General features: G+C 43.8%; 1 protein-coding gene across 1 annotated transcript in view; it reads right to left on the bottom strand.

Moving 5' to 3' along the window:
• Positions 1 to 7,160, bottom strand: part of LOC132391503 (nectin-1-like) — an 85,037-nt gene extending 77,877 nt beyond the window's left edge. The window contains exon 1 of the mRNA XM_059964782.1: positions 7,090 to 7,160. Coding sequence (XP_059820765.1) covers positions 7,090 to 7,138 — 49 coding nt within the window. The 5' untranslated portion in view covers positions 7,139 to 7,160. The remainder of the gene's footprint in view (positions 1 to 7,089) is intronic.
• Positions 7,161 to 25,893: the final 18,733 nt, after the last annotated feature.

The raw sequence follows: 25,893 nt of genomic DNA, 5'->3' as shown, positions 1-25,893 counted from the left end.
GACCAGTTACACTCACAGATCTTGATTTTGCAGGTGACATAGTCCTGCTCTCTGACCAGATTGAGGAAGCACAGCAGCTACTGACAAAAGTGGAAATTGAGTGCAATAAAGTTGGACTTCACCTAAACACTAAAAAGACAGAGTACATGGCATTCATGTGTGACAAAGGTACTCTCAAGACTGTAAAGAATGATACTATTAAGAAAGTCTTGGACTTCAAGTACCTCGGGTCAAGAATGATGAGTTTGGAGAAGGACATAAAGATAGAAAAGACACTGGGATGGAGGGCTATGAATGACATGAAGGAAATCTGGAGGTCGAACCTGACCAGAGGGCTCAAAAAGAGGATCTTCATAGCAGTCATAGAGTCTATTCTCACATATGGATGCTAGACGAGGACACTCACCAGGACCATGAGAAAGTTGGTTGCTATACACAAATGCTCTGGTTGTCTCTTGAAGTGACAAACATCAAGCTCTATGACGACCGACCGATGCTCACTACTAAAACTGAGGCAAGAAGACTGCAACTAGCAGGGCACTGTCTACGCCACCCTGAGCTACCTGCCAGCCCAGTCATCACATGGGAGCTCAAACATGGGAGGATGAACCCTGGGTGCCCTCCCAAGACTATGGTCAACACGCTCCTAAAAGATAGCGGCATGGCTAATGTAGATGAACTGAACACAATGATGAGGGAGAGGGAGGAGTGGAGAGTCCGTCATCGTGCCCGACACCAGCCCCCTAGGCTTGAGTTGACGTAGTAGTAGCAGTTACATGCTGTAAAGGGCTACGAAAGTAAGTCAGGCAAAATCACTGACAATAGCACATCCCTTCCTAATAAGCATAACTTATTCATGAATGTCACCACCCACCCGAACAGTCTCCAATATATCTGACCCCACAGTCACTATTGCAGATATAAGATCTGTCTTCCAGAGAGTGAGTGAACGCACAGAAAGCAACAGGCCCAGAAGGTGGCCCTGGCCTGTCCTTAAATCCTATGGAGATCACTTTACTCTGCACTCTCACTGTTTTACCTTGTATATTAACCTGGAGAAACTGTTATCCACTATAGACAATCAGGCACATCCTCTCCATGACTGTGAATAAGCAGCTGAGCACCCTTTTGAACAGACTCATTCAATTCCACTGTAACAAGGATCATAACAGAAAATCTTTCCTTAAGTGCAATAAGCACTTACAACAGTTCATCTCTGTGTGACAGGACAACACAAATCATAATACGTAATAATAATCATAATAAACATAAATCATAATAGATCATAATACATCTCTGCTTTATTATTTTGTAAATTATTATTCCACATTATTGAACATTGGTAAATTATTATTGTGTATATTATTATTCTGTACTTTATTATTAGTTAAGTCTGCACATTGCTAAGTGCATTTTTAAATGTTGCTGCTGTAACAAAAGGAATACCCCCTTGTGATCAATGAATTTTTAAATTATTATTACTATTACCTCAATGTAGTATTGTAATGTATTGATCTGTAACAACAGAATGCAAAGCACATTCTTCCACTGAACCTTGCTACATATGACAAAATTAAAACAAATTACTGAAAAAAAGGACTCAGGTATAAGAATAACCTGCACTTGGAACAGGAATTAATCAAAGATAGTCGGCATGGTTTTTTTTTGGCAGGAGATCATTCAAGTTTCAAGATTGCTTATTGTCATTCTTCAGTACATGAATGTAAGGGAAAATTATTATTACTCTAGATCTGATGGAGTGATAGAACACCCCAGCGTGGAAACAGGCCTTTCGGCCCAACTAGTCATGCTAAACTAGTAATCTGCCTAGACCCATTGACTTGCATACAGACCATAGACCTGCATAACCCTCCCATCCACGTACTGTACCTAGCCAAATTTCTCTTGTATTTGAAATCAAACACACATTCTGCTAGCAGCTTATTCCACACTCTCACCACCCTGAGTGAAGCTGTTCCCCTTCATGCTCCCCTTAAACATTTCACCTTTCACCCTTAACCCAAGACCTCTAGTTCCAGTCTCATCCAACCTCAGTGGAAAATGACTGCTTGCATTTACTCTATCTACAACCTTCACAACTTTGTACACCTCCATCAAATCTTCCCTCATTCTTCAACAATCTAGGGAATAAATTCCTAACCTGTTCAACATTTCCCAATAACTCGGGTCCTCCAGTCCTGGCAACATCCTTGTAATTTTTCTTTGCACTCTTTCAATCTTATTTAAATCTTTCCTGTAGGTAGCTGACCAAAACTGAACACAATACTCCAAATTAGGCCTCACCAATGTCTTATACAAGTTCAACATAACATCCCAACTCCTGTACTCAGTACTTTGATTATGAAGGCCAATATGCCAAAAGTTTTCTTTACAATACCATCTACTTGTGGTGCCACTTCCAAGAAATTATGGATCTGTCTTCCCTGAACCTCACAACTGTCATTTCATGAACGAACTTGACAATGTAATTGCTTGGGTGTCTGGACATACAGTCACGTGTGTGCAGAGTGTTCAGGTGTGAGCTCAGCACACAGTTCTAGGGGGCACCCATATTGAGGGTGATGGGAAGGGAGGAGCAGTTGTGTGTCCTGCCTGAGAGTTAATTAGATCCTGTCTAATTAATTAGATTTAAAAGGGTCCTGCAGGGAATTTTTTTTTCATATAGAAGTCGGCGAGGATATGGAATGAATTATCAGAAGAAGTGGTAGAGGTCGGTTGAATTATGACATTTAGAGGCATTTGCACAGTTACATAGATGAGAACTGTTAAAGAGATATAGGCCAAATGTAGACAAAGGGACATTCAGAGCCTGTTTCTGTGCTGTATAGCACTACATGTCCAGCAGCTCCCATCATTATCACTGACTGAAATTTGATTTTCTAAAATAAAAATCATACAAAATCTTCTTGACATGGAAGAATATTTCAACAATAATGCATGATGTCCTGTCAAAGTACTACAAGGGTTTCAGCTTCATTCACCTGGCGTTGGGAAGTGAATTTGTCAATTTATCAGTAGTAGGACATACAGAGGAGCAACGTGGTCTTAGGTTGGGAATTCTTGGCTTTGACACAGCATAGCTCATTATGGGTGTGCTTTCCTTAAGTTTAGGATTTATACAAAACTCATTTAAAAATTAGGAAGATCATGTTTGACAAATCTTATTGAATTTTTTGAAGAGGTTACTAGGAAAGTTGACGAGGGTAAAGCAGTGGATGTTGTCTATATGGACTTCAGTAAGGCCTTTGACAAGGTTCCGCATAGGTTAGTTAGGAAGGTTCAATCGTTAGGTATTAATATTGAAGTAGTAAAATAGATTCAACAGTGGCTGGATGGGAGATGCCAGAGAGTAGTGGTGGATAACTGTTTGTTAGGTTGGAGGCAAGTGACTAGTGATGTGCCTCAGGGATCTGTACTGGGTCCAATGTTGTTTGTCATATACATTAATGATCTGGATGATGGGCTGGTAAATTGGATTAATAAGTATGCAGATGATACTAAGGTAGGTGGCGTTGTGGATAATGAAGTAGGTTTTCAAAGCTTTCAGAGAGATTTAGGCCAGTTAGAAGAGTGAGCTGAACGATGGCAGATGAAGTTTAATACTGATAAGTGTGAGGCGCTACATTTTGGTAGGAATAATCCAAATAGGACATACATGGTGAATGGTAGGGCATTGAAGAATGCAGTAGAACAGAGTGATCTAGGAATAATGGTGCATAGTTCCCTGAAAGTGGAATCTCATGTGGATAGGGTGGTGATGAAAGCTTTTGGTATGCTGGCCTTTATAAATCAGAGCATTGAGTATAGGAGTAGGGATGTAATGTTAAAATTGTACAAGGCATTGGTAAGGCTGAATTTGGAGTATTGTGTACAGTGCTGGTCACTGAATTATAGGAAAGATGTCAACAAAATAGAGAGAGTACAGAGAAGCTTTACTAGAATGTTACCTGGTTTTCAGCACCTAAGTTACAGAGAAAGGTTGAACAAGTTAGATCTTTATTCTTTGGAGCGTAGAAGGTTGATGGGGGGACTTGATAGAGATATTTAAAATTATGAGGGGGATAGATAGAGTTGACGTGGATAGACTTTTCCATGGAGAGTAGGGGAGATTCAAACAAGAAGACATGAGTTGAGACTTAGTGGGCAAAAGTTTAAGGGTAACATGAGGGGGAATTTCTTTACTCAGTGAGTGGTAGCTGTGTGGAATGAGCTTCCAGTAGAAGAGGTAGAGGCAGGTTCGGTATTGTCATTTAAAGTAAAATTGGATAGGTATATGGACAGGAAAGGAAAGGAGGGTTATGGGCTGAGTGCGGGCCAGTGGAACGAGGTGAGAGTAAGCATTCGGCATGGACTAGAAGGGCCGAGATGGCCTGTTTTCATGTTGTAATTGTTATATTGTTATAATTTTTATTAAAAAAAATTAAGAAAAACATTGAAGAGCAATGCCTCTCCAGAAGCAAATGGGTTTCATATCAAACTCTAGATGAATGAAACTGATGGAAAGTCCCTGGATTCTGCAGGCCCTTCAGATCAACAAAGTGTCATTACAAGAAATTTTGCCTGGAGTGGAATATTAGATGGAACAATAAAGTCTAAGGACATCTAAAAGGAGCTTGGGCAGTGTACGAATGTTAAACTAATGATTAACTGCCTAAATCTCACCTTTAATTGACACAGGAGCGCAATATTTGTAGTCCTCCATTCCTTTGCAATTTTCGCAAAAACTGCTTTAGAGCTGGCTGCACATGTTCACCCTTCCCTTGATCATATGAGGTATATCATTTCCAGCTATTTTTTTCTTTAATCTCTATTTCAATCAATTTGATTTTGTGACAAAGTCTTCCTCTATAATACCAAGCATTCACAATAAAGGCAAAGAGGACATTTAAGATTGAAGACATGTCCTGTTATGGTAAGAATGGCATATTAGCAAACCACATTGTGATGATGAATATTCTGGCATTGGATATAAAGTACTGTGATTCCAGGTGCCCAAAATAAAAATGGAAAAGGTTGGAAATACTCAGGAGATAGGACAGCATCTGTGGTGAGATGAAAAGGATAGGGGGCAACAATCAGAAATTGAGAGAGTAAGTGGGAGATAAACAAGCTTTGAGAAACTCAGCACTTCAAAGGGACGGTCTGGTCCAATCATTCCAGTCTAGTCCATTCACTCTATTCTGGTCATACACACAAAGTGCTGGAGGGACACTGCATGCTGGCAGCATCTATGGAAAAGAGTAAAAAGTTGATGTTTCAGGCCAAGACTCTTCATCGGGACTGGAAATAAAAAGTTTATAAGACAGGGTAAGGAGAGGAAGAAGTACATGTGAAACTGGAAGAGAGAGAGAGAAGTGAAAGAGCTGGGAAGTCAATTTGTGAAAGAAATAAAGGGATGGAGAAGAGGAAATCTCATAGGAGGGGACAGAAAGCTATGAAAGAAAGGCAAGGAGGAGGAGCACCAGAGGGAGGTGAAGTGCAGGTAAGGAGATAAGGTGAGAGAGGAAAATAGGAATAGGGGAAAAATGAAGAGAAGTGGGGCCAATTACTGTAAGTTACAGAAATTGAGATTCATGCCATAGGTTGGAGGCTACCAGACAGAATACAAGATGTTGCTCCTCCAACATGAGTGTAGCCTCATTGCAGTAGTAAAGGAGGCCATGAACTGACATGTCAGAGTGGGAATGGGAAGTAGAATTGAAATGGGTGGCCACTGGAAGATCTCAGTTTTTCTAGCTGATGGAGCGAGGGTGTCCCCACCAGGGTTAGGGTTCCTCTTGTCCTCATCTACCACCCTATCAGCCTCCGAGTCTAGCCAATAATTCTCTGTAACTTCTGCCATCTCCAATAGGATCCCACCACCAAGCACATTATTCCCTCCCCCCATTTTCCACTTGCTGCTCTCTGTGCGACTCCCTGTCCATTCGTCCCTCCCCACTGATCTCCCTCCCAGCACATCCTTGCAAGCAGAACAAGTGCCACACCTTCCCCTTCTCCTCCTCCCTAACTACCATTCAGGGTCCCAAACAGTCCTTCCAGGTGAGGCAACATTTCACCCGTGAGTCTGTTGAGTGATCTGGTGCTCCTGGTGTAGCCTCCTGTATATTGATGAGAATTGACATAGATTTGGAGACCACTTCACCGAGCACCTACAATCCACCAGAGAAAGAGGGATCTCCCATTACAATTCTACTTCCCATTTCAACATGTCAGTCCATGGCCTCCTCTACTGTCACAATGAGGCCACACTCAGGTTGGAGAAGCAACATCCTATATTCTATCTGGGTAACCTGAAGGCATGAACATTGATTTCTCTACATCCAATATTTGCCCTCCCACCTTCACCATTCCCCATTCCCATTTCCCTCTCTCACCTTACTTCCTTACCTGCCTGTCACCTCCATCTGGTTCTCCTCCACCTTCTCTTTCTTCTATGGTTCTACCTTCTCCTATTAGATTCTCCCTTCTCCAGCCCTATACCAATCGACTGCCTAGCTCTTTACTTCACTCCTCCTCCTCTCCTGGTTTCACTTATCACCTCCTCCCTAATATTTATCCTCTACTCCCCCCGCCTTCTTATTTGACTTCTAATCTCTTTTTTTCCAAATCTTGATGAAGGGTCTCAGCTCAAAACAGCAACTGTTTACTCGTTTTCATAGATGATGCCTGGCCTGGTGAGTCCTCCAGCATTTTGTCAGTGTTGTTTTAATCCATTACCATCTATACAGAATGTGAACTCATAATTAAATAAATACAGAAATTAAAACATAAGCTGTATGTGATAATGATAACTATAAACTTTAAAAGTTCCTGTGAGAACAAAGGATCAGATACACAATATATGACCACTCATTGGTACATCTAGTGTGGCCCCATTCACCAACGACCTCCAAATGAAGAGAGCTTCAGACCAAAGTGTCAAGGTATCTGACATTTATTCTAAAACACAATATGTTTTACCCTGAATATGGACATAGATGAAATTGCCCACTATTGCAGCTAGAAAATAGTTTATTCCCCCTTTTTGAATAGTATAATTGATAAAAACAAAACCTTTTTGAAACTTACCACCGGTGCAAAGAAAATAACAGATCAGAAGACAAAGTATGAGCCCCATTTTCAGAAGTGAAAATGCACAACTGATAACAATCTCTGTTCTGAGCAGAAAGGAAGTGAGTCAGCTGAATCAAATCAAATGACCAATCAGACTTGCATTATTCCACCATAGTCAGCAATGATGAAAATAACTGCATCAAGCTTGCATGCTTCACAGTTATACTTAGTGAATAGTAGCAAAAATGATGTGCCATGCCTCTAAAAGGTATTCACCCCCTTGGAAGTTTTCATGTTTTTGTAGCCAAGTGAACCTGTTGGCTACCATCTGGACGGTTGCCCTGATGGAGGGGTGCGCTAAGTTGTGAATGGAGTTGAAAACGGGACGACGGGACGAGTTTGGCCGATGGTGATGTCACAGAGTAGGGTCCTCTCACCTGGGCCTACGGGGTGGTCTTGGAGCTGCAAACCGGAGACTGTGGTTCTGTAACTAGGGATCTCCTCATCTGCCTGCTGCACCTCTGCCAGTGCTTCATAGTCTACCCCCTGGGACAGGGCTAGGATGTTAGGGTGCGAGAGGGCGTCCGCCATGACAATGTCCTTTCCCGAGACATGTTGGACATCCGTCGTGTATCTGGAGATGTAGGACAGATGTTGCTGCTGGCGGGACGGCCAGGGGTCGGATGCTTTCGTGAACGCAAAGGTAAGTGGTTTGTGGTCCGTGAACGCGGTGAAGGGCCTACCTTCCAAGAAGTACCTGAAATGCCGGATTGCCAGGTATAGCGCCAACAGCTCCCTGTCGAAAGCACTGTATTTGAGCTCGGGTGGTCGTAGGTGTTTGCTGAAAAACGCCAGGGGTTGCCAGCGACCCTGGATGAGTTGTTCCAGCACTCCACTGACTGCCATGTTAGATGCGTCCACTGTGAGGGCGGTAGGGACGTCCGTTCTGGGGTGCACTAGCATTGCGGCATTTGCTAAGGCTTCTTTGGTTTTAATGAGACTCCTCGTCCCAGGTAATGTCTTTGCCCTTACCCGACATCAGGGTGAACAGGGGGCGCATGATTCCGGCAGCTGAAAGGAGGAAGCGGTGGTAGAAATTCACCATACCCACGAATTCCTGAAAGCCTTTGATTGTGTTGGGTCGGGGGAAATGGCAGACTGCGTCTACCTTAGCAGGCAGAAGGGTTGCCCCATCTTTAGTAATCCTGTGGTCCAGGAAGTCGACGGTGTCGAGCCCGAACTGGCATTTGGCTGGGTTGATTGTCAGGCCGTCTTCACTCAGTCAGGCATAGAGTTGACGGAGGTGGGACAGATGCTCCTGACGACTGCTGCTGGCTATGAGGATGTCGTCCAAATAGATGAAAGCGAAGTCCAGGTCACGTCCCACCGCGTCCATTAACTGCTGAAACGTCTGTGCGGCATTCTTCAGGCCGAACGGCATGCGGAGGAACTCGAAAAGGCCAAAAGGGGTGACGAGTGCCGTTTTGGGGACGTCGTCCGGATGCATTGGGATTTAATGGTATCCCCGGACGAGGTCTACCTTGGAGAAGATCTGTGCGCCGTGCAGGTTTGCTGCAAAGTCCTGAATGTGTGGCACAGGGTAGCGGTCTAGTGTTGTAGCCTTGATCGGCCTGCGGTAGTCGCCGCATGGTCTCCAGCTCCCTTTTGCTTTGGGCACCATGTGCAGGGGGGAGGCCCATGGGCTGTTGGACCGCCATATGATCCCCAATTCCTCCATCCTCTTGAACTCCTCCTTCACCAGTTGGAGCTTGTCCAGGGGAAGCCTTCGAGCACGGGCATGGAGAGGTGGTCCCTGTGTCGGGATGTGGTGCTGTACGCTGTGTCTGGGCATGGCTGCCGTGAACTGTGGTGCCAGAACTGATGGGAAATCCGCCAGGACTCTGGTGAAGTCGTTGTCGGACAGCGTGATGGAGTCTAGGTGTGGGGCCGGCAACTGGGCTTCACCCAGTGGGAACGTTTGAAAGGTCTCAGCGTGGACCAGTCTCTTCCCATGCAGGTCAACCAGTCAGCTGCGAGCCCTCAAAAAATCCGCTCCCAGGAGCGGTTGGGCTACGGCGGCCAGTGTGAAGTCCCACATGAACTGGCTGGAGCCGAACTGTAGCCGCACTGTACTGTAGGTCCTTACTGTGCTGCTGTTCGTGGCCCTCAGGGTGGGATCCAGTGCCCTGTTGCGGGTGTCGTAACTCGTCGGAGGTAAGATGCTGATCTCGGCACCGGTGTCGACCAAAAAGTGGCGTCCTGACTGCTTATCCCAGACATACAGGAGGCTATCCCGATGATCAGCTGCCGTAGCCATCAGCGGTGGCTGGCCTTGGCGTTTCCCGGGAACTTGCAGGGTGGGCTACAGCAGTGGGCTTCTGCGCCCCACCGCTGGTGGTAGAAGCACCATTGTTCATTGGCCTCCTCACCCCTGCCTCTGGGGTTAGCGGGCTCTGTAGCTGGGCCTGGTCTGGTTTGCTGCTGGGAGCGTGGCCTGGTGATCTGTGTGACGGATGCCCCACTCTCCTTCTTGGCTTTCCACAGCACGTCCGCCTGGGCCACCACCCTCCGGAGGTCGCTGAAATCCACATTGGACAGCAGCAGGCGTATGTCCTCGGGCAGCTGCTCCAGGAATGCCTGCTCAAACATGAGGCAGGGCTTGTGACCTCCGGCCAGGGACAGCATCTCATTCATCAAAGCCGGCGGCGGCTTGTCTCCCAAACCATCCAGGTGCAGTAAGCGGGCAGCTTGCTCACGCCGTGAGAGTCCTTATGAGCAAGGCTTTGAATTCTGTGTATTTGCCATCTTCCGGGGGTGACTGTATGAACTCCTCAACCTGGGCCACTATGTCCTGGTCGAGGGAGCTCTCCATGTAGTAGTAACGTGTGTCATCCGAGGTTATCTGCCGAATGTGGAATTGGGCTTCTGCTTGCTGGAACCGTAGGTGAGGTCGCAGCATCCAGAAGCTTGGCAGTTTTAACGAAACTGCTTGAACAGATGTGGTGTCGTTCATCTTCGGCCCAAATATCATTTGGGCCATCGGGGTTACCAATTGTAGCGGTGTGCTACATGCAGCGCTGCAGTAAACGACACAGAGTTGGTGAGCTGCAGTTGCAAAAGAGATTTATTCAAACCGCGGCCTCGCTTTAAAGCCTTCCTGATCCCACCCTCCCCGGGCGGGAATGTTGTAGGGGGCGTGTATTCACAGTCCCATCCCGCGCACGGGCTTTTCCCGTTGCTGGTGAAGCAGACTTAGCGCCCTCTTTGGAATCGGCCTCTATGCCGGCACGAGCCACTTTGTGAGCCGGTTTGAGTGTGCTGGGAAGTGGGTCACCACACTTTATTGTTTTACAACACTGAATCAAGTGGATTTAATTTGGCTTTTCTGATACTAATCAACAAAAAAGTCTCATGTCAAAGTGAAAACAGAGCTCTACAAAGTGATCTAAATTAATTTCAAATATAAAACACAAAATAATTGATTGCATAAGTATTCACTCTTCCCCACCCCCCTTTGAAATAACACACCAAATCATCACTGGTACAGTCAATTGGGTTAGAAGTCACATAATTAGTTAAATGGAGATCTGTTTTTGGAGACCTGTGTGCGATCAAAGTGTTTCAATTGATTGCCTGAAAGATACACCTGTATCTGGAAGGTTCAACTGCTGCTGAGTCAGTATCCTAGCAAAAACTACACTATGAAGCCAAAAGATAATTCCAAGCAGCTTCGTGAAAAGGCTATTGAAAAGCACAATTCAGGAGATGATTACAGAAAATGTCCAAGTCACAAAATATCCCCTGAAGTACAGTTAAGTCAATCATTGAGAAATGGAAAGAATATGGCACAGCTGTAAATCTGCCTAGAGCAGGCTGTCCTCAAAAACTGAGTGACCGTGCAAGAAGGGGACTAGTGAGGGAGGCCACCAAGAGGCCTATGACAACTCTAGAGGAGTACAAGCTTCAGTGGCTAAGATGGGAGAGACTGCACATACAAGAACTGTTGCCCGGGTGCTTCGCCAGTTGCAGCTTCATGGGAGAGTGGTGAAGAGATAGCCACTGTTGAAAAAACTCACATGAAATCTCAGCTATAATGCCAGAAGGCACGTGGGAGACTCTGAAGTCAGCTGGAACAAGGTTCTATGGAATGATGAAACCAAAATTGAGCTTTTTGGCCATCAGACTAAACTCCATGTTTGGCATCAAAAACACACCAACCTTACCATGAAGCATGGTGATGCTTCATGCTGCATCATGCTGTGGGGATGCTTCACTGAAGCTGGCCCTGGAAGGCCTGTGAAGGGAGAGGGTAAAACGAATGCAGCAAAATACAGGGACATTGTGGAGGGAAACCTGATACAGTCTACAAGAGTTTCTGATTTCAATTTAAGCATTAAAGAGAATGATGGCAAGGATCTCTGAAACTGTGAAGCAGCTGCTCTCAATAGGCTGATCAACCAGCCAGAACATTGAGCTTGATGGTCACCAGATCTCAGAACACACTCTTTCTTGAATGAAAGTTCAAGAAAGCAGTCATAGGCTCAGATAAATTTACAGTGCAAAAACAGGCCCTTTGGTCCATCTAGTCTGTGCTGAACCATTTAAACTGCAAATTCCCCTTATCCTGCACCAGGACCATAGCCCTCCCATCCATTTACCTATCTAAACTTCTCTTAAATGTTGAAATTGAGCTCAGATACAGCTCATTCCACACTCACAAACCTGAGTTTCCCTCATGTTTCCCATAAACTTTTCACTTTTCACCCTTAACCCATGATCTCTCGTTGTAGTCCCAAACAACCTCAGTGGAAAAGCCTACTTGAATTTACTCTATCTATATGCCTCGTAATTTTGTATAGCTCTATTAAATCATCCTTCAGTCTTCTACATTCCAAGTTCTGATTTATTCAATCTTTACTTACAACTCAGGTCCTCCAGTCCCAGCAACAACCTTCTAAATTTTCACTGTACTCCTTCAACATTATTACATTTTTCCTGTAGACAAGTGAGCAAAACTGTACACAATACTCCTAATCAGGCCTCACCAATGTCTGATACAGCTTCAACGTAACATCACATCTCCTGCACTCAATACATTTATTGACAAAGGCCAATGTGCCAAAATCATTCTTCATGACCTTTTGCTGTGATGCTATGTTCAATGAATTATGGACCTGTATCCCCAGATCCCTTTGTTTTACAGTACTGCTCAGGGCCCTACTGCTCACTGTATAAGACTGACTTTGATTGGTCCTACCAAAGTGCAAACCTCGCACTTGTTTGCATTAAATTCCATCTGCCAGTTTTCAGCCCATTTTTGCAGTTTGACCAGTTCCCACTGTAAGCAGTGATGGTCTTCCTCTCTGTCCACTGTACCCTGAATCTTGATGTCATCCACAAATGTTCTGATCCAGTTATCGTCCAGATCATTGATTTAGATGACAAACAACAATAGACCCAGTGCCGATCCCTGCAGCACTCCACGAGTCATGGGTCTCCAGTCAGTGAGGCAACCATCTACTACCACTCTCTGGCTTCTCCCACAAAGTCAATGTTTAATCCATTTTTTCAATCTCATCTTGAATGCTGAGTGACTGAAACTTCTTGACCAACCTCCCATGTGGGATCTTATCAAATGCCTTCTCCAGTCTGTACTGACTGAGCACAGCTGTGACCCTGACCAGTAACACCACTCCTTCCCTTTTATTCCCTCTCATTCTGTTGTATCTAAAACAACAGAACCCCAAAATATTTTAATATCTTTTAAGAGACTCTTAGATAGATACAGGAAGCTGAGAAAAATAGAGGGCTATTGGTAACCCTAGGTAATTTCCCTAGGTAACCCTAGGTAAGGACCTGTTTGGCACAGCTTTGTGTGCCAAAGAGCCTGTATTGTGCCGTAGATTTTCTATGTTTCTAATATTAAACTCCTAGTCCTGGCCTTCCTGCAACCATCTCACAAATGGCTACAATATCATAATTGCAGGTGTTGATCCATGCCTTGAGCTCATCTGCCTTTCCTGGGATATATCTTACAGTGAAATTTATGCAACTCAGGATATCTGTCACACAATGCTCAACCTTTTGATTCCTGACTTTGTCTGAGATCTTAACAACGTTCGTCTCCACAACCTCTCGACTATCTGTTCTTGCATTCTGGTTCCCATCCCCCTGCAACTCTGGTTTAACTGCCTCCCTCCCCTGTGCAGCACTGACAAACCTTTGCACTAGGATAGCAGTCCCTCTCCAGTTCCAGTGCAAACCATCTCTTCTGTACAGATCCCAGCTTCTGTGGGAGAGAGCCCAATGATCCAAAACTCTGATACCCTGACTCCTACATCAACTCCTTAGCTGTGTTAGCACATGGCATGGGCAGCAATCCCTGCTCTTAACCTTGCACCTAACTCCCTGGACTCACTTTGCAGAACCTCGTCACTCTTCCCACCCGTTATTGGTACCTACGTGGACCACGACCTCTGGGTGTTCACCCTCTCACCTCAGAACACTGAGGATTTGATCAGAGATATCTCTGAAGGCTGATTTATAGTTTTGCCTGTGGGCTACGCCGTAGACCTGACTTATACTTCTGCATAGGCTCTACGGCGTAGCGAGCATGCATTGGTGTGAGCCAAAATGCTAGTTGGCGGTGGGATTTCTATGCCACTGTGTTGAGTTTCTTCGTGAGAGACATGGACGAGGAAATGCATTTCAAACCTACATGTCGGCAGGTAGATTTGACGATTTGGTTCATCTATTTCGCATCAGCGTACAGACATGGCGGAGAAGAAGCAACTGGAAATTCGTAGAAGGAAATGCGATGCCACCAAGTGGACCAATCACAGTTGTTGCGGTCTGTGTTGCCGCGATGCATGAGTTACTTTTTTGGGGAGGTGCACATCATAGGGTACAGCATATGCTATGTGATGCCTACAGCGTGCCTTGACCCGGTACTCGGGACACAGCAAAATCTCTTTCTTGATCACAGAAACTCCTTTCTGTTCCTCTAACTAATAAATCCCCTATTATTATAGACAATAGACAATAGGTGCAGAAGTAGACCATTTGGCCCTTCGAGCCTGCACCGCCATTTTGAGATCATGGCTGATCATCTACTATCAATACCCGGTTCCTGCCTTGTCCCCATATCCCTTGATTCCCCTATCCATAAGATAACTATCTAGCTCCTTCTTGAAAGCATCCAGAGAATTGGCCTCCACTGCCTTCCGAGGCAGTGCATTCCAGACCCCATAACTCTCTGGGAGAAGAAGTTTTTCCTTAACACTGTCCTAAATGACCTACCCCTTATTCTCAAACCATGCCCTCTGGTACTGGACTCTCCCAGCAGCTGGAATATATTTCCTGCCTCTATCTTGTCCAATCACTTAATAATCTTATATGTTGCAATCAGATCCCCTCTCAATCTCCTTAATTCCAGCGTGTACAAGCCCAGTCTCTCTAACCTCTGTGCATAAGACAGTCTGGACATTCCAGGAATTAACCTCGTGAATCTACGCTGCAGTTCCACTATAGCCAGGATGTCCTTCCTTAACCCTGGAGACCAAAACTGTACACAATACTCCTGATGTAGTCTCACCAGGACCCTGTACAAATGCAAAAGGATTTCCTTGCTCTTGTACTCAAAGTTAATTAAGAAGAAGGCACGTGAGTCCGGGAACGCAGGCCTAACGTCATCTTTACTTTAAGTGAGACGTCCACATATCACATGGTAGCATGATGCTATATGCAATTAATGTATTTTACATATAAACCATAATTAATTATGTAAACAAACAAAAATGCTTAATCAAACAATATATATTCAAAATTACTCAGAGATAATTAAAACATGAAATACACAACACTCCTCCCTGCTTAGCTATAAACTCCAACTCTATATAGAATATACCTCAACTATATACACATATTATATAATAAAACTACTTTATATAGATATCCACAGCATAGTGCATTTTAAATTATCCGATTCAGGTTTAAAGATTTAATCACTGTGGATATCTTACTCTTGTGGGATAACATCTTTCCTGATGGGGGGAGGTGGTGATAGTGTGAGGTCACTCTCCTTGGCGGGTGAGACATGGCTGTGAAACAGTCTCAGGTTCTGGGGTCTCCTCCATGATGGTTTTAGGAGTTGACTCTGAGACTGCTGGAAGTTGTTCTGACATCTCTGGTCATCTTTCATCTCCTTTCCTCTCTCTGGATCAATGTACTTCAGTCCCTTTCTTTTTCTTTCTTACATTCCTTCTCTCTTTCACACCTGTCTCTTTCTTGTTCAATTTCTTTCTCAGCATCTCTCCCCTCCATTTTCTTCTTATAGTTTGTGCATTTTCATCTTGGGAAGGTCCATTTAGTTTGCTGGAGTGTTCTCATTCTAATCCTTCTATTGCTCCCTTGGTTTCTCTCTCCTCTTGGTTTCCATGTTCACAACATCTGATGAATCCTGCTTTTGTAACTCCAGTGACTCCCTTCTTTTTGGCCTTCCATTCATCCAGCTGTGCTTTGGTCTTTGCATCTACTTTTACAAGCAGCTTTTTATTTCTGATTTGAAGTTCATCCAATAACTTTAATACATGCAGAGTAGATTCTGGTTTTTCATACTCACAAAAGCTGAATATTTGCAACTGCCCTGAAGCTCCTTGAGCTCCCTTCCAGCTTGAAACCAAGCCACATTTCTCAAGTAACTGCCTGATTAACGTATCAGATGCTTTCTCAGGTACATTGCTATAAGAACTTGTAGTTGGACCACTGCTTTCATCACTTTCATCCTTCCTCTGAGCATGTCCTACTTTGGTGCCTTTTCTGCAGGTTTTACCATTAAATCTGCATTTGTTTGATGTATGTACAAGGCATGGATAAGGCCAAATTTGGAATATTGTGTACAGTTCTGGTCACCGAATTATAGGAAAGATATCAATAAATTAGAGAGAGTGCAGAGACGATTTACTAGAATGTTACCTGGGTTTCAGCACTTAAGTTACAGAGAAAGGTTGAACAAGTTAGGTCTCTATTCATTGGAACGTAGAAGGTTGAGGGGGGATTTGATCGAGGTATTTAAAATTTTGAGAGGGATAGATAGAGTTGACGTGAATAGGCTGTTTCCATTGAGAGTAGGGGAGATTCAAACGAGAGGACATGATTTGAGAGTTAGGGGGCAGAAGTTTAAGGGAAACACGAGGGGGTATTTCTTTACTTAGAGAGTGATAGCTGTGTGGAATGAGCTTCCTGTAGAAGTAGTAGAGGCCAGTTCAGTTGTGTCATTTAAGGTAAAATTGGATAGGTATATGGACAGGAAAGGAGTGAAGGGTTATGGGCTGAGTGCGGGTAGGTGGAACTAGGTGAGATTAAGAGTTCGGCACGGACTAGGAGGGCTGAGATGGCCTGTTTCCATGCTGTGATTGTTATATGGTTATATGTGAACCCCTGCCACAATGGTAATACAAACTGGTTGACCAGGCTGGTTTCAGTTTAGCTGCTATAATTTTATTCACAGTCACTTTCATTCCTCACTGCAAATCAATTGTGTCTCTGTCTGCAGTTTCCATTGAAACAGCAATTTCCACTGCTCATTTGAATGTAAATTGTGCTTCAGTTGGGAACTATTTTTGAATGCTTTATTTTAAGATTCTACAAACTAAACCATCTCTCAGTGCATCATTAGGCTCATTACTGAACTGACAATGCTCAATCTCTTCAATTCAGCCACATAAGGGGAAATGGATTCTCCTTCTTTTTCATTCTAGTTATGAAACCTAAAATGTTCTGTAATCAACAATGGCTTTGGTTCTAAATGTTCCTGCACCACTTTTACAATAGCAGCAATGCTCAATTCTGATGGCTTGGCTGGAGCAGTTAAGCTTCTTAGCAAACTGCATGACTTTAAACCCAATGTACTCATCAAACTTGCCGCTCATGTCACATTAGTTATTTTATTTGCTTCAAAATACTTTTCCAATTCCAACCAGTATGGTTGAGACAATTATCCATTGTGTGATCAAATTCATCAGTCTTTCCAAAATAGCCAGCTATTTACTCATTCTTTATAAACCCATGAATTCTTCCATTTTCTTACTTTCTTTTTAAATCGTTCATGTCTTCCCTTCTGAAAAATGTGTGCTGTGTTGCTTTTTGCTCAAACTTGACCATCTCCATGTGTTGGACGGCTGTGTTTTAACTCAATTTTCCTCTGTGTTATTTTAAATTGCTCTGTTGGTAGGTACTTCAGGTTCATTTTTAAAATACCTCATCACCAATGTTATATTTTGTACCTTCAAAACATTAAATTAATTCAAAGAAACTCACAGGAGTCCAAAAATATTGGATTTGTGTTTATTTTAAGCATGGTAGTGTGTTGGCATATGCAATTAGCACATTTTTACATGTAACCCATAATTAATTATTTAAATGAACAAGAACACTTAATCAAACAATATCTATACAAGATTACTCAATTATTATTGGAATATGAAATACACATCTATTACCACAGCTTGCCTCTTCTCCCCTGCTCTCCCCCTCCCACCTTTCTTTCTAAGCCACAGAGCCAGACTCAGTACCAGAGATCTGACTGCTGTGACATTTCTCTGTTAGATCACCCCCCTCCCCCAGTAGCATCCAAAATGACAGGGGTACCTGTTTTTGAGGGGGATGGCCATAGGGGTACTCTGCACTGACTGTTAAACCTCTTTCCCCTTCCTGACTGTCACCCAGTGTCCTGACTCTTGGGTATAACTACCTCTTTATACATCTTGTCTATCACCCCTCAGTGTCAAGGGGTGTATATCATGCAGGGGGGTGGGGGGATAGTTTACTTTTTGGTCAAAAACTGCTCCTATTGTGCCCATCATCGATTGGCCCATTTGAAGTATGCAGCAGCTCCTTCTCATTGGTTGCCTTGTGGGCCACAGCACTGCTGTTTGATTTCAGACACCTCAGGGGTATATGAACAGCACATTTGTGAGGGTCAGCCTCTTACCCTTTTGTCCCTAGGCACTCTCAGTGAGGTTTCAATCAGTGTTGAAAAAACATTGGAAAGGTACACTATAGATAGTAGACACCAGACACTAGACACTAAAATACTACAGCACAGTACAGGCCATTCAGCCCTCGATGTTGTGCCAACCCATATATTCCTTAAAAAAGTACTAAACCCACATTACCCTATAACCCTCTGTAGTGTTATCACACAGGTGCAAAAGAACGCTGAACTAAACACCAAGCATAAACTGGTCAATGAGGCAGTCCCAGTAAGATTAACCGTTTACTGTTCACTCTTCCACATTAACGTATGGTGAAAAGGCGTTGCTTCACTAATGTTTCTAGTGCGTAGAAAGAAAACTTCTCTCGCGCTGATCCTGCACACATAAGCCCCCTCCTTCTCGTTTCTCCAAACCGGTATTTTCCCATAAGATGCACTGAAACTGGGTGTGACGTCATCGCATGCTGCGATATATCACAGACAACGAATTTACTTTAAACAATCTTAAGTTTAACTAGAAAACGATAACAAACGAATTACTAAAGCAAAAATATAATAAACTAAACAAATGCCTTAAAGGCATCACACTCCCCGCCTGACCTTCATAAGGTCACAATGAACATAATACAAAACTTCAGTCTCTAAATCAGTCCTTAGGTAAAAGTAGAATGACTTCTGCAACTGGCCTTTAGTAAATTTTCATATCACCTTGGTCAGAAGTTTTCAACTCAACCTTCCTGACATGTCCATCCCTACTAGGGAATGTGGCAGTGATTCTGGCCATGTGAATGAGGAACGCAAGTCCTCTCACTAAAGAATTCAAAGTGGAGAACCGCCGAAAGCGTTCGTTAGTACGTATCGATTCTTCGAGGTAGGTGACTCCTGTTTGTATTTGTGGCCGAATTTCCTAGTCTCTTTTGGGTTCGATCAGCTCAAATGTCTTGCTCATTTGAGTTTTTTCTGTTGGTGGCTGATACAGAAAGGGGGGTCCGGTGAATCAGGATGTCTGAGCCAGGCGGGATGCAGGTAAGGATCTCGATGCATGGTCTGCAGGGTTATCCTTGGTACGTACATAATGCCATTATTCGGGCTTTGATGACAGGCGGATATGTTGAACTCTATTATGAATGTACACGTAGAAGCATTTTGATTCGTTATAAATATAACCAAGCACTACTTTGCTATCTGTGTAGAACTTGATATCATCCAACTCTAGGTCTAGCTCGTCCTGGATAAGATCTGCCATTTCCACAGCCAGGACAGCTGCACACAGTTCAAGCCTTGGAATTGTCGGCTCGGACCGAGGAGTGAGCTTCGCCTTACCAGTTACAAATCCTACTTCAACTTGACCATCCTTCCCGACTACTTTCAAGTAAGCCACAGCACCGATGGCCTTGGTAGACGCATCCGAAAAAACACATAATTCTGTGTGCGCTGCCTCGGTGGGTGAGGTCGCAGTGTACCTACGTTGGATATGAAGCTGTTTTAGATCTAGAATCTCTCCAAGCCTCCCATTTGCTTAGCTTGTCTTCTGGTAGGGAGGTATCCCAGTCAGAGAGTTCAGAGGAAAGTTCCCTGAAAAGGGCTCTTCCCTGGACTGTAACTGGCGCCAGTAGACCCAAGGGATCGAAAACACTGTTGACAGTGGAGAGAACTCCACGGCGGGTGAATGGCTTGATCACAGTCGGCACAGAGAACGTAAATGTGTCAGTTGTAATCTCCCAAAGGAGGCCCAGACTCCTTTGTATGGGTATGGATTCTCCATCTAAATCTAGGTCTTTGATTGCCAGAGCACAGTCATCGTGTGGAAAGGCCTCCATTACTGCCTGACAGTCTGATGCAAACTTGTGCAAACGGAGGTTTGACTCAGCGAGTGAGGCTTGTGTACGTTGGAGCAGATCGATTGCTTCTTCTTTCTGTAGCGATATCAAGCCGTCATTGACATAGAAGTGCCTTTCTACAAACTTAACGGTGTCGTCGCCATGCTCCTGTGATGGCTCTTCGCAGCCCATAGATGGCCACGGCAGGTGATGGACTATTGCTGAAAACGTGGACTTTCATCCGGTTCTCAATGACTTCCTTGGTAATGTCATTGTCCTTGTACCATAAGAAACGGAGGAAATTGTGATGGTCCTCCTGTACTAAGAAGCAATGGAACATCTGCTGGATGTCCGCTAAGATTGCGACCTTCTCCTTCCGGAAGCGCAGCAGGACCCCGAGAAGGGTATTGTTGAGGTTGGGGCCTTTAAGGAGCACATCATTAAGGGAGATGCCAGTGCACTGTGCACTGGAGTCAAAGACCACCCTGACCTGATTGGGCTTTTGTGGGTGGTAAACCCCAAGTGTTGGGAGGTACCAGCACTCCTCGCTTTCCCTCAGTGGCGGTGCTACTTCAGCATGTCCATTAGCGAAGATTTTCCCCATAAATGCTACGTATTGTTGCTGCATCTCAGGTTTCCTTTTCAGGGTTTTTTGCAAGGACGTGAACCGCTTGACTGTCTGCTTTTTGTTGTTTGGCAAGCGCTGGCATGGCCCTCTGAAAGGTAGTGAGGCGACCCAATTATTTGCTTCATCTCTGAAGACCTTGGTGTCCATTATTTTTAAGAAAATGGCATCTTGAGCTGATGAAGCAAGTTTATTATCATGCTCAGTTTGAGCGAAGACTGACTGACCCAGCGTCTTGACGGTTACTTTATATTTGTTAAAGCCTTGTCGTGTTTCCTTGATACACATGAAACTTGTGCAGGGTTGAAAAATTGAATGGCGGCCACTCTCTAGCACATTGGTCTTGAGTGTGTTAACTGTCAGTTCGTGCACATTGCCAAGGCACACCTCTCCTATCACCACCCAGCCCAGATCCAGGCGTTGCGCAAAGGAGGTGTCGTGTGGTCCATTGACCTGCTGCCTAACCTTGTGCACCTGGAGAACATCTCTTCCTAATAGCAGGAGTATTTCTGCTATTGGATCCAGTTCTGGGATGTGCTTGGCATAGTGGTGGAGATGTGGCTGGTGTAGCACTGCACTTGGCATTGGGATCTCAGTGCGGTTATTCAAAATTTCATTGCACTCTAAGAGTGGAGGGAGACAGATAACAACCTTACCATCCAGGGACTCGAACTGGAAGCCTTCTGCCTTCCTTCCATATGTTTCCACGCTGCCTGAGCAAGTTCTAAGGTAGTATGGGAACTGATTACTCTCAATGTTGAACAAGTCAAAGAACTCTGGTCTGACTAGTGAGCGATTGCTCTGATCACCCAGAATTATGTAGGGTTTGATGGCCTTGTCTTTGGCTCCCTTAGGGTACACCTTAGTGAGGCAGATCTTTGAACAAGAACAGCTTGACTGAGCTTGACCCCAAACTTCTGTGCTGCTCGACCTGACAACAGTTGTCCTGGAGTGAGCCTCTCCCTCCCCGCCATCCTGTTGTGAGGGTGAAGGAGCTTTGTCGGTTTGCGTTAACGGGCTGGGATGCATGGCCCCATCGTGATTAGTGCTATTACATTCTGGGCACTTCACGGAGATCGTACACTCTCTAGAAAGGTGAGAAGTAGAGGAACAGCATTTAAAACATATTGTTTTCTCCTTGAGAAGGGCCATTCTCTCTTCAGGGGGTTTTTTCCTAAATGTTATGCATTTTTTGAGGGGGTGGGGTTTGTTATGCAATGGACAATTCTTGCTAGGGTCATTGTTAGTTGTAAAGACTTCAGTTTTACGCACTGAGACAGGTTTATTAATGTTGAAATTATTCAAAGTGGATTAAACTGGCTTGGTATAAATTGTACTGCTACCTGGACTCATGAAGCTAGGGTCGTTTTGCTTCTTCGCCTCGTTGCACACAAACCTAGTGAAATACTCAAAGGGAGGAAATCGACCATCGTTCTCTTCCTTGTACTCTGAGCCAACAGACACCCACCTTTCCTGCAGCCCAAATGAAAGTTTGTCCATGATTGGTCTAATCCCGTATGAAGTATCTAGGTATGATAGACCAGGTAAATAGCCATCTTCTTTGGCGCCTTGAATCTCCATGAGTAAATCTCCGAGCTCCCTTAACTTAGTGTGGTCCTTGGCTGACACCTTAGGAAAATTTTCCAGACGTCGGAATAGTGCCATTTCAATAAATTCAGGGGCTGCATAGCACTCCTGAAGTCTCTCCCATGCTTTGCGTAAGGCTAACTTGGGGTTGTCAATGTACACTGAACGTATGCAGCCCACCTGTTCGCATGATTCTTTTCTCAGCCATTTCGTCATAAGATCAAACTCTTGGGTTGCTCCAAGCTGGTCTCTGTGGATAGCGTTGGCGAATGAGGAGTACCATGCATGGTAATTTTCAGGTTTATCGTCAAACTGATATAGTCCTGACGTGACGAGATCTCATCGTGCTAAATACTGTGCCATGGGTTCAACTGCTAGTGGAATGCTGGCTGGGGGAATATGTCGTCAGGTATGTGACTGAGGGTGTACATTTGTTATGGAATTTGCTGTTCTGAATTCGGCCTTTGCCTCTCCTCTCACCAAATCTGATAAGTTTGGTGTCGAGAAGTATTTGTCACCAGCCCTTTTATTCTTGAATTCATTGCGGAGTTGCAAGGGTAAATTGTCTTCCTCAGATGAATGTGATGCAAATGGGCCTCTCTGAGACTCCTCGTGAGTTGGGATGTTAACATATAAGTATGGAGAGGAAGAACAAATCTTCAAGTCCATTTGAGATCGGACATAGTCGCTTGTGCGTTCCAATCTGGTCTTTTCTGAAGTAGATTTTACGTCAACCAGAACATGCATTTCTTCAGCATTTTCTATTATCTCTGCTTCCACCCTGGCAGCTTCTGCTTCTTGGTGTAGCGTCAGCACTTCTAACTCTGACTCTATCCTTACCTTTTCCAACCGGTTTTCAGCTTCTCTGGCAGCCACTTCCTTTTTCAATTTTGCTTATTGTTCGGCGTACAACGCTCGCACCTTGGCGGCTTCTGCCTTAGCTCTTGCATGGGCAGCCTTACCTGATGATGCCCTACTGCCCCTGGCAGTGGATGGCAACAACTTGATGCTGGATCGTGTTGTCATTGGAGCACTTGAAACACCTGGTAATGCCGCCTTTTCACTGTAGTGTTCTCGCACAGGTGTAAAAGAACTCTGAACTAAACACAAGCATAAACCAGTCAATGAGGCGGTCCCAGTAAGATTAACCATTTACTGTTCACTCTTCCACATTAACGTATGGTGAGAAGGTGTTGCTTCACTAATGTTTCCAGTGTGTAGAAAGAAAACTTTTCTCGCGCTGATCCTGCACACATAAGCCCCCTCCTTCCCGTTTCTCCAAACTAGTATTTTCCCACAAGACATGGCGAAACCAGGTGTGACGTCATCACATGCCGCGATATATCACAGACAACGAATTTACTTTAAACAATCTTAACTTTAATAGAAAACGATAACAAACAAATTACTAAAGTGAAAATATAATAAACTAAACAAATGCCTTAAAGGCAACACACCCTCTATTTTTCTTTCATCCATGTGCCTGTCCAAGAGGCTCCTAAATACCCCGAATGTCTTAGCCTCCACCACCATCCCTAGCAAGTCATTCCAGTCACCCACAACCCTCTGTGTAAAAAACCTAATGTCTCCCCTAAACTTCCTTCCCTTAATTTTGTACCTATGCCCTCTGGTGTTTGCTATTGGTGCCCTGGGAAACAGGTACTGGCTATCCACCCTATCTATGCCTCTCATAATCTTATAGACCTCAATCAAGTCTCCTTTCCTTCTACGCTCCAAAGAGAAAAGTCTCAGCTCTGCTAACCTTGCCTCATAAGACTTGTTTTCCAATCCAGGCAACATCCTGGTAAATCTCCTCTGCACCCTCTCCATAGCTTCCACATCCTTCCTATAATGAGGTGAACACAATAGTCCAATTGTGGTCTCACCAGAGATTTGTAGAGTTGCAACATGACCTCTCTACTCTTGAACTCAATCCCCCTATTAACAAAGCCTAGCATCCCATAGGCCTTCTTGAGGGACCTTGAGGGATGTATGGATTTGAACGCCGAGGTCTCTCAGTTCATCTACACTCTTAAGTAACCGACCATTAACCCTGTACTCAGCCTGCTGGTTTGTGCATAATGCATCATCTCACACTTATCTAGATTGAACTCCACCTGCCACATTTCTGCCCAACTATGCATCCTGTCTACATCCTCCTGTAACCTTCAACAACCCACAGCTCCATCCACAACTCCTCCAATCTTCGTGTTATCCGCAAACTTACTCACCTACCCTTCCGCCTCCATCCAGGTAATTTACAAAAATCACAAAGAGCAGGGGTCCCAGGACAGATACTTGTGGCACCCCACTAGTCACTGAGCTCCAGGCAGAATACTTTCCTTCCACTACTAGCCCTCTACTTTCTTCGTGTTAGCCAATTTTTTATTCAAACAGAAAAGGTTCCACTGATCCCATGCCTCATGACTTTCTGGATGAGTCTCTCATGGGGGAACTTGTCAAATGCCTTGCTAAAATCAATGTAGACCACATCTACTGCCCTACCCTCATCAATTTCTTTTGTTACCTCTTCAAAAAACTCAATTAGGCTCATGAGGCATGAACTTCCCTTCACAAAGCTATGTTGACTACCTTGAGTAGACTATGCTTCTCCAAATGCTTGTAGATCTTATCCTTAAGAAACCTTTTATTTTTTTTTGTAATTTTTTTTTATTGAAATTCATCATCAAACAAACATTTCCATAAGATGTATTTCAGACATTGTACATATATATCATATAATCATATTTATCACAAATCTCCACAAAGTATGTATCTGATGTATACACTTATAGAAAAGAGTGGAGAGAAAAAACAAGCAAAAGGAAAGAACTATGTAAAAAAAGGGAGTGATCTTTTATTTACAACAGATTCACTGATTTGTGAGTATAAAATCGGGCCGCTGAGGCATTATATAGTTAAACCATTTTTCCCAGTATGAATCAAATTGTTCCAGCTTATGGTTAACAGATGCTGTTATCTTCTCCATTTTGTAAATGTCCATTGTAATTTCCATCCATGTATTTAAAGTTAGGCTCTCCTGTGATAACCATTTCCTAGTAAGTCTTTTTACCAGTCACCAACAGTATATTCATTAAATATTTATCTCTTTACAATCATTCTTGAGGTATATATCCAAAATATATGGCCTTACTCTCTAAGGTGTCTTGTGTATCCCCCTCCAATAGATTTTGATAACAAAAAATATGATAATAAGTTGCATTTTGTTTTCCACAATTTCTCCAGCAAACAGGAAGGTTACTACCATAATGGGATTTCTGAGAGGGTGTAATAAAATATCTTATCAAGTTTTTCCATCCAAACTCCCTCCACTTCTGTGAACTGGTACACTTCCATTGAAATCTCCATATTGTTGTCCATTCTTCCTCAGATATTATTATCCTTCCTTCTCCCATTTTGTTTTAATGTATGAAGTCGAATGTGTTTTAAGATTTGATAACCCCTTATACCTGCTTGAAATGATTCTACTACCATTATGTGAATTATATGCTTTTGTAAGGAGCTCTATCAAGTATATATTTGCTTGGTTACATTTTTAAGCATCTTATTAACATATTGTCGCATCTGTAAATACCAATAAAATCTTGTTTTTCTAATAAGTGTTTCACATTAAGCATTTCATAGACAGACACACAAATTCTTCTGCATAGACGGACATCCACAGTCTCTCATGCACTGAAACACAATATCTCTCATAGCCAGACACACACATACTCTAGATAGACTGAAACACACAGTCCATCTCTCACAGGCAGAAACATGCTCGCTGTCAT

Source organism: Hypanus sabinus, chromosome 3 (genome assembly GCF_030144855.1).
Source record: "Hypanus sabinus isolate sHypSab1 chromosome 3, sHypSab1.hap1, whole genome shotgun sequence".
NCBI lineage: Eukaryota > Metazoa > Chordata > Chondrichthyes > Myliobatiformes > Dasyatidae > Hypanus > Hypanus sabinus.
The sequence above is the reverse complement of the archived record's forward strand: the minus strand, read 5'-3'. Positions and strand labels throughout refer to the sequence as shown.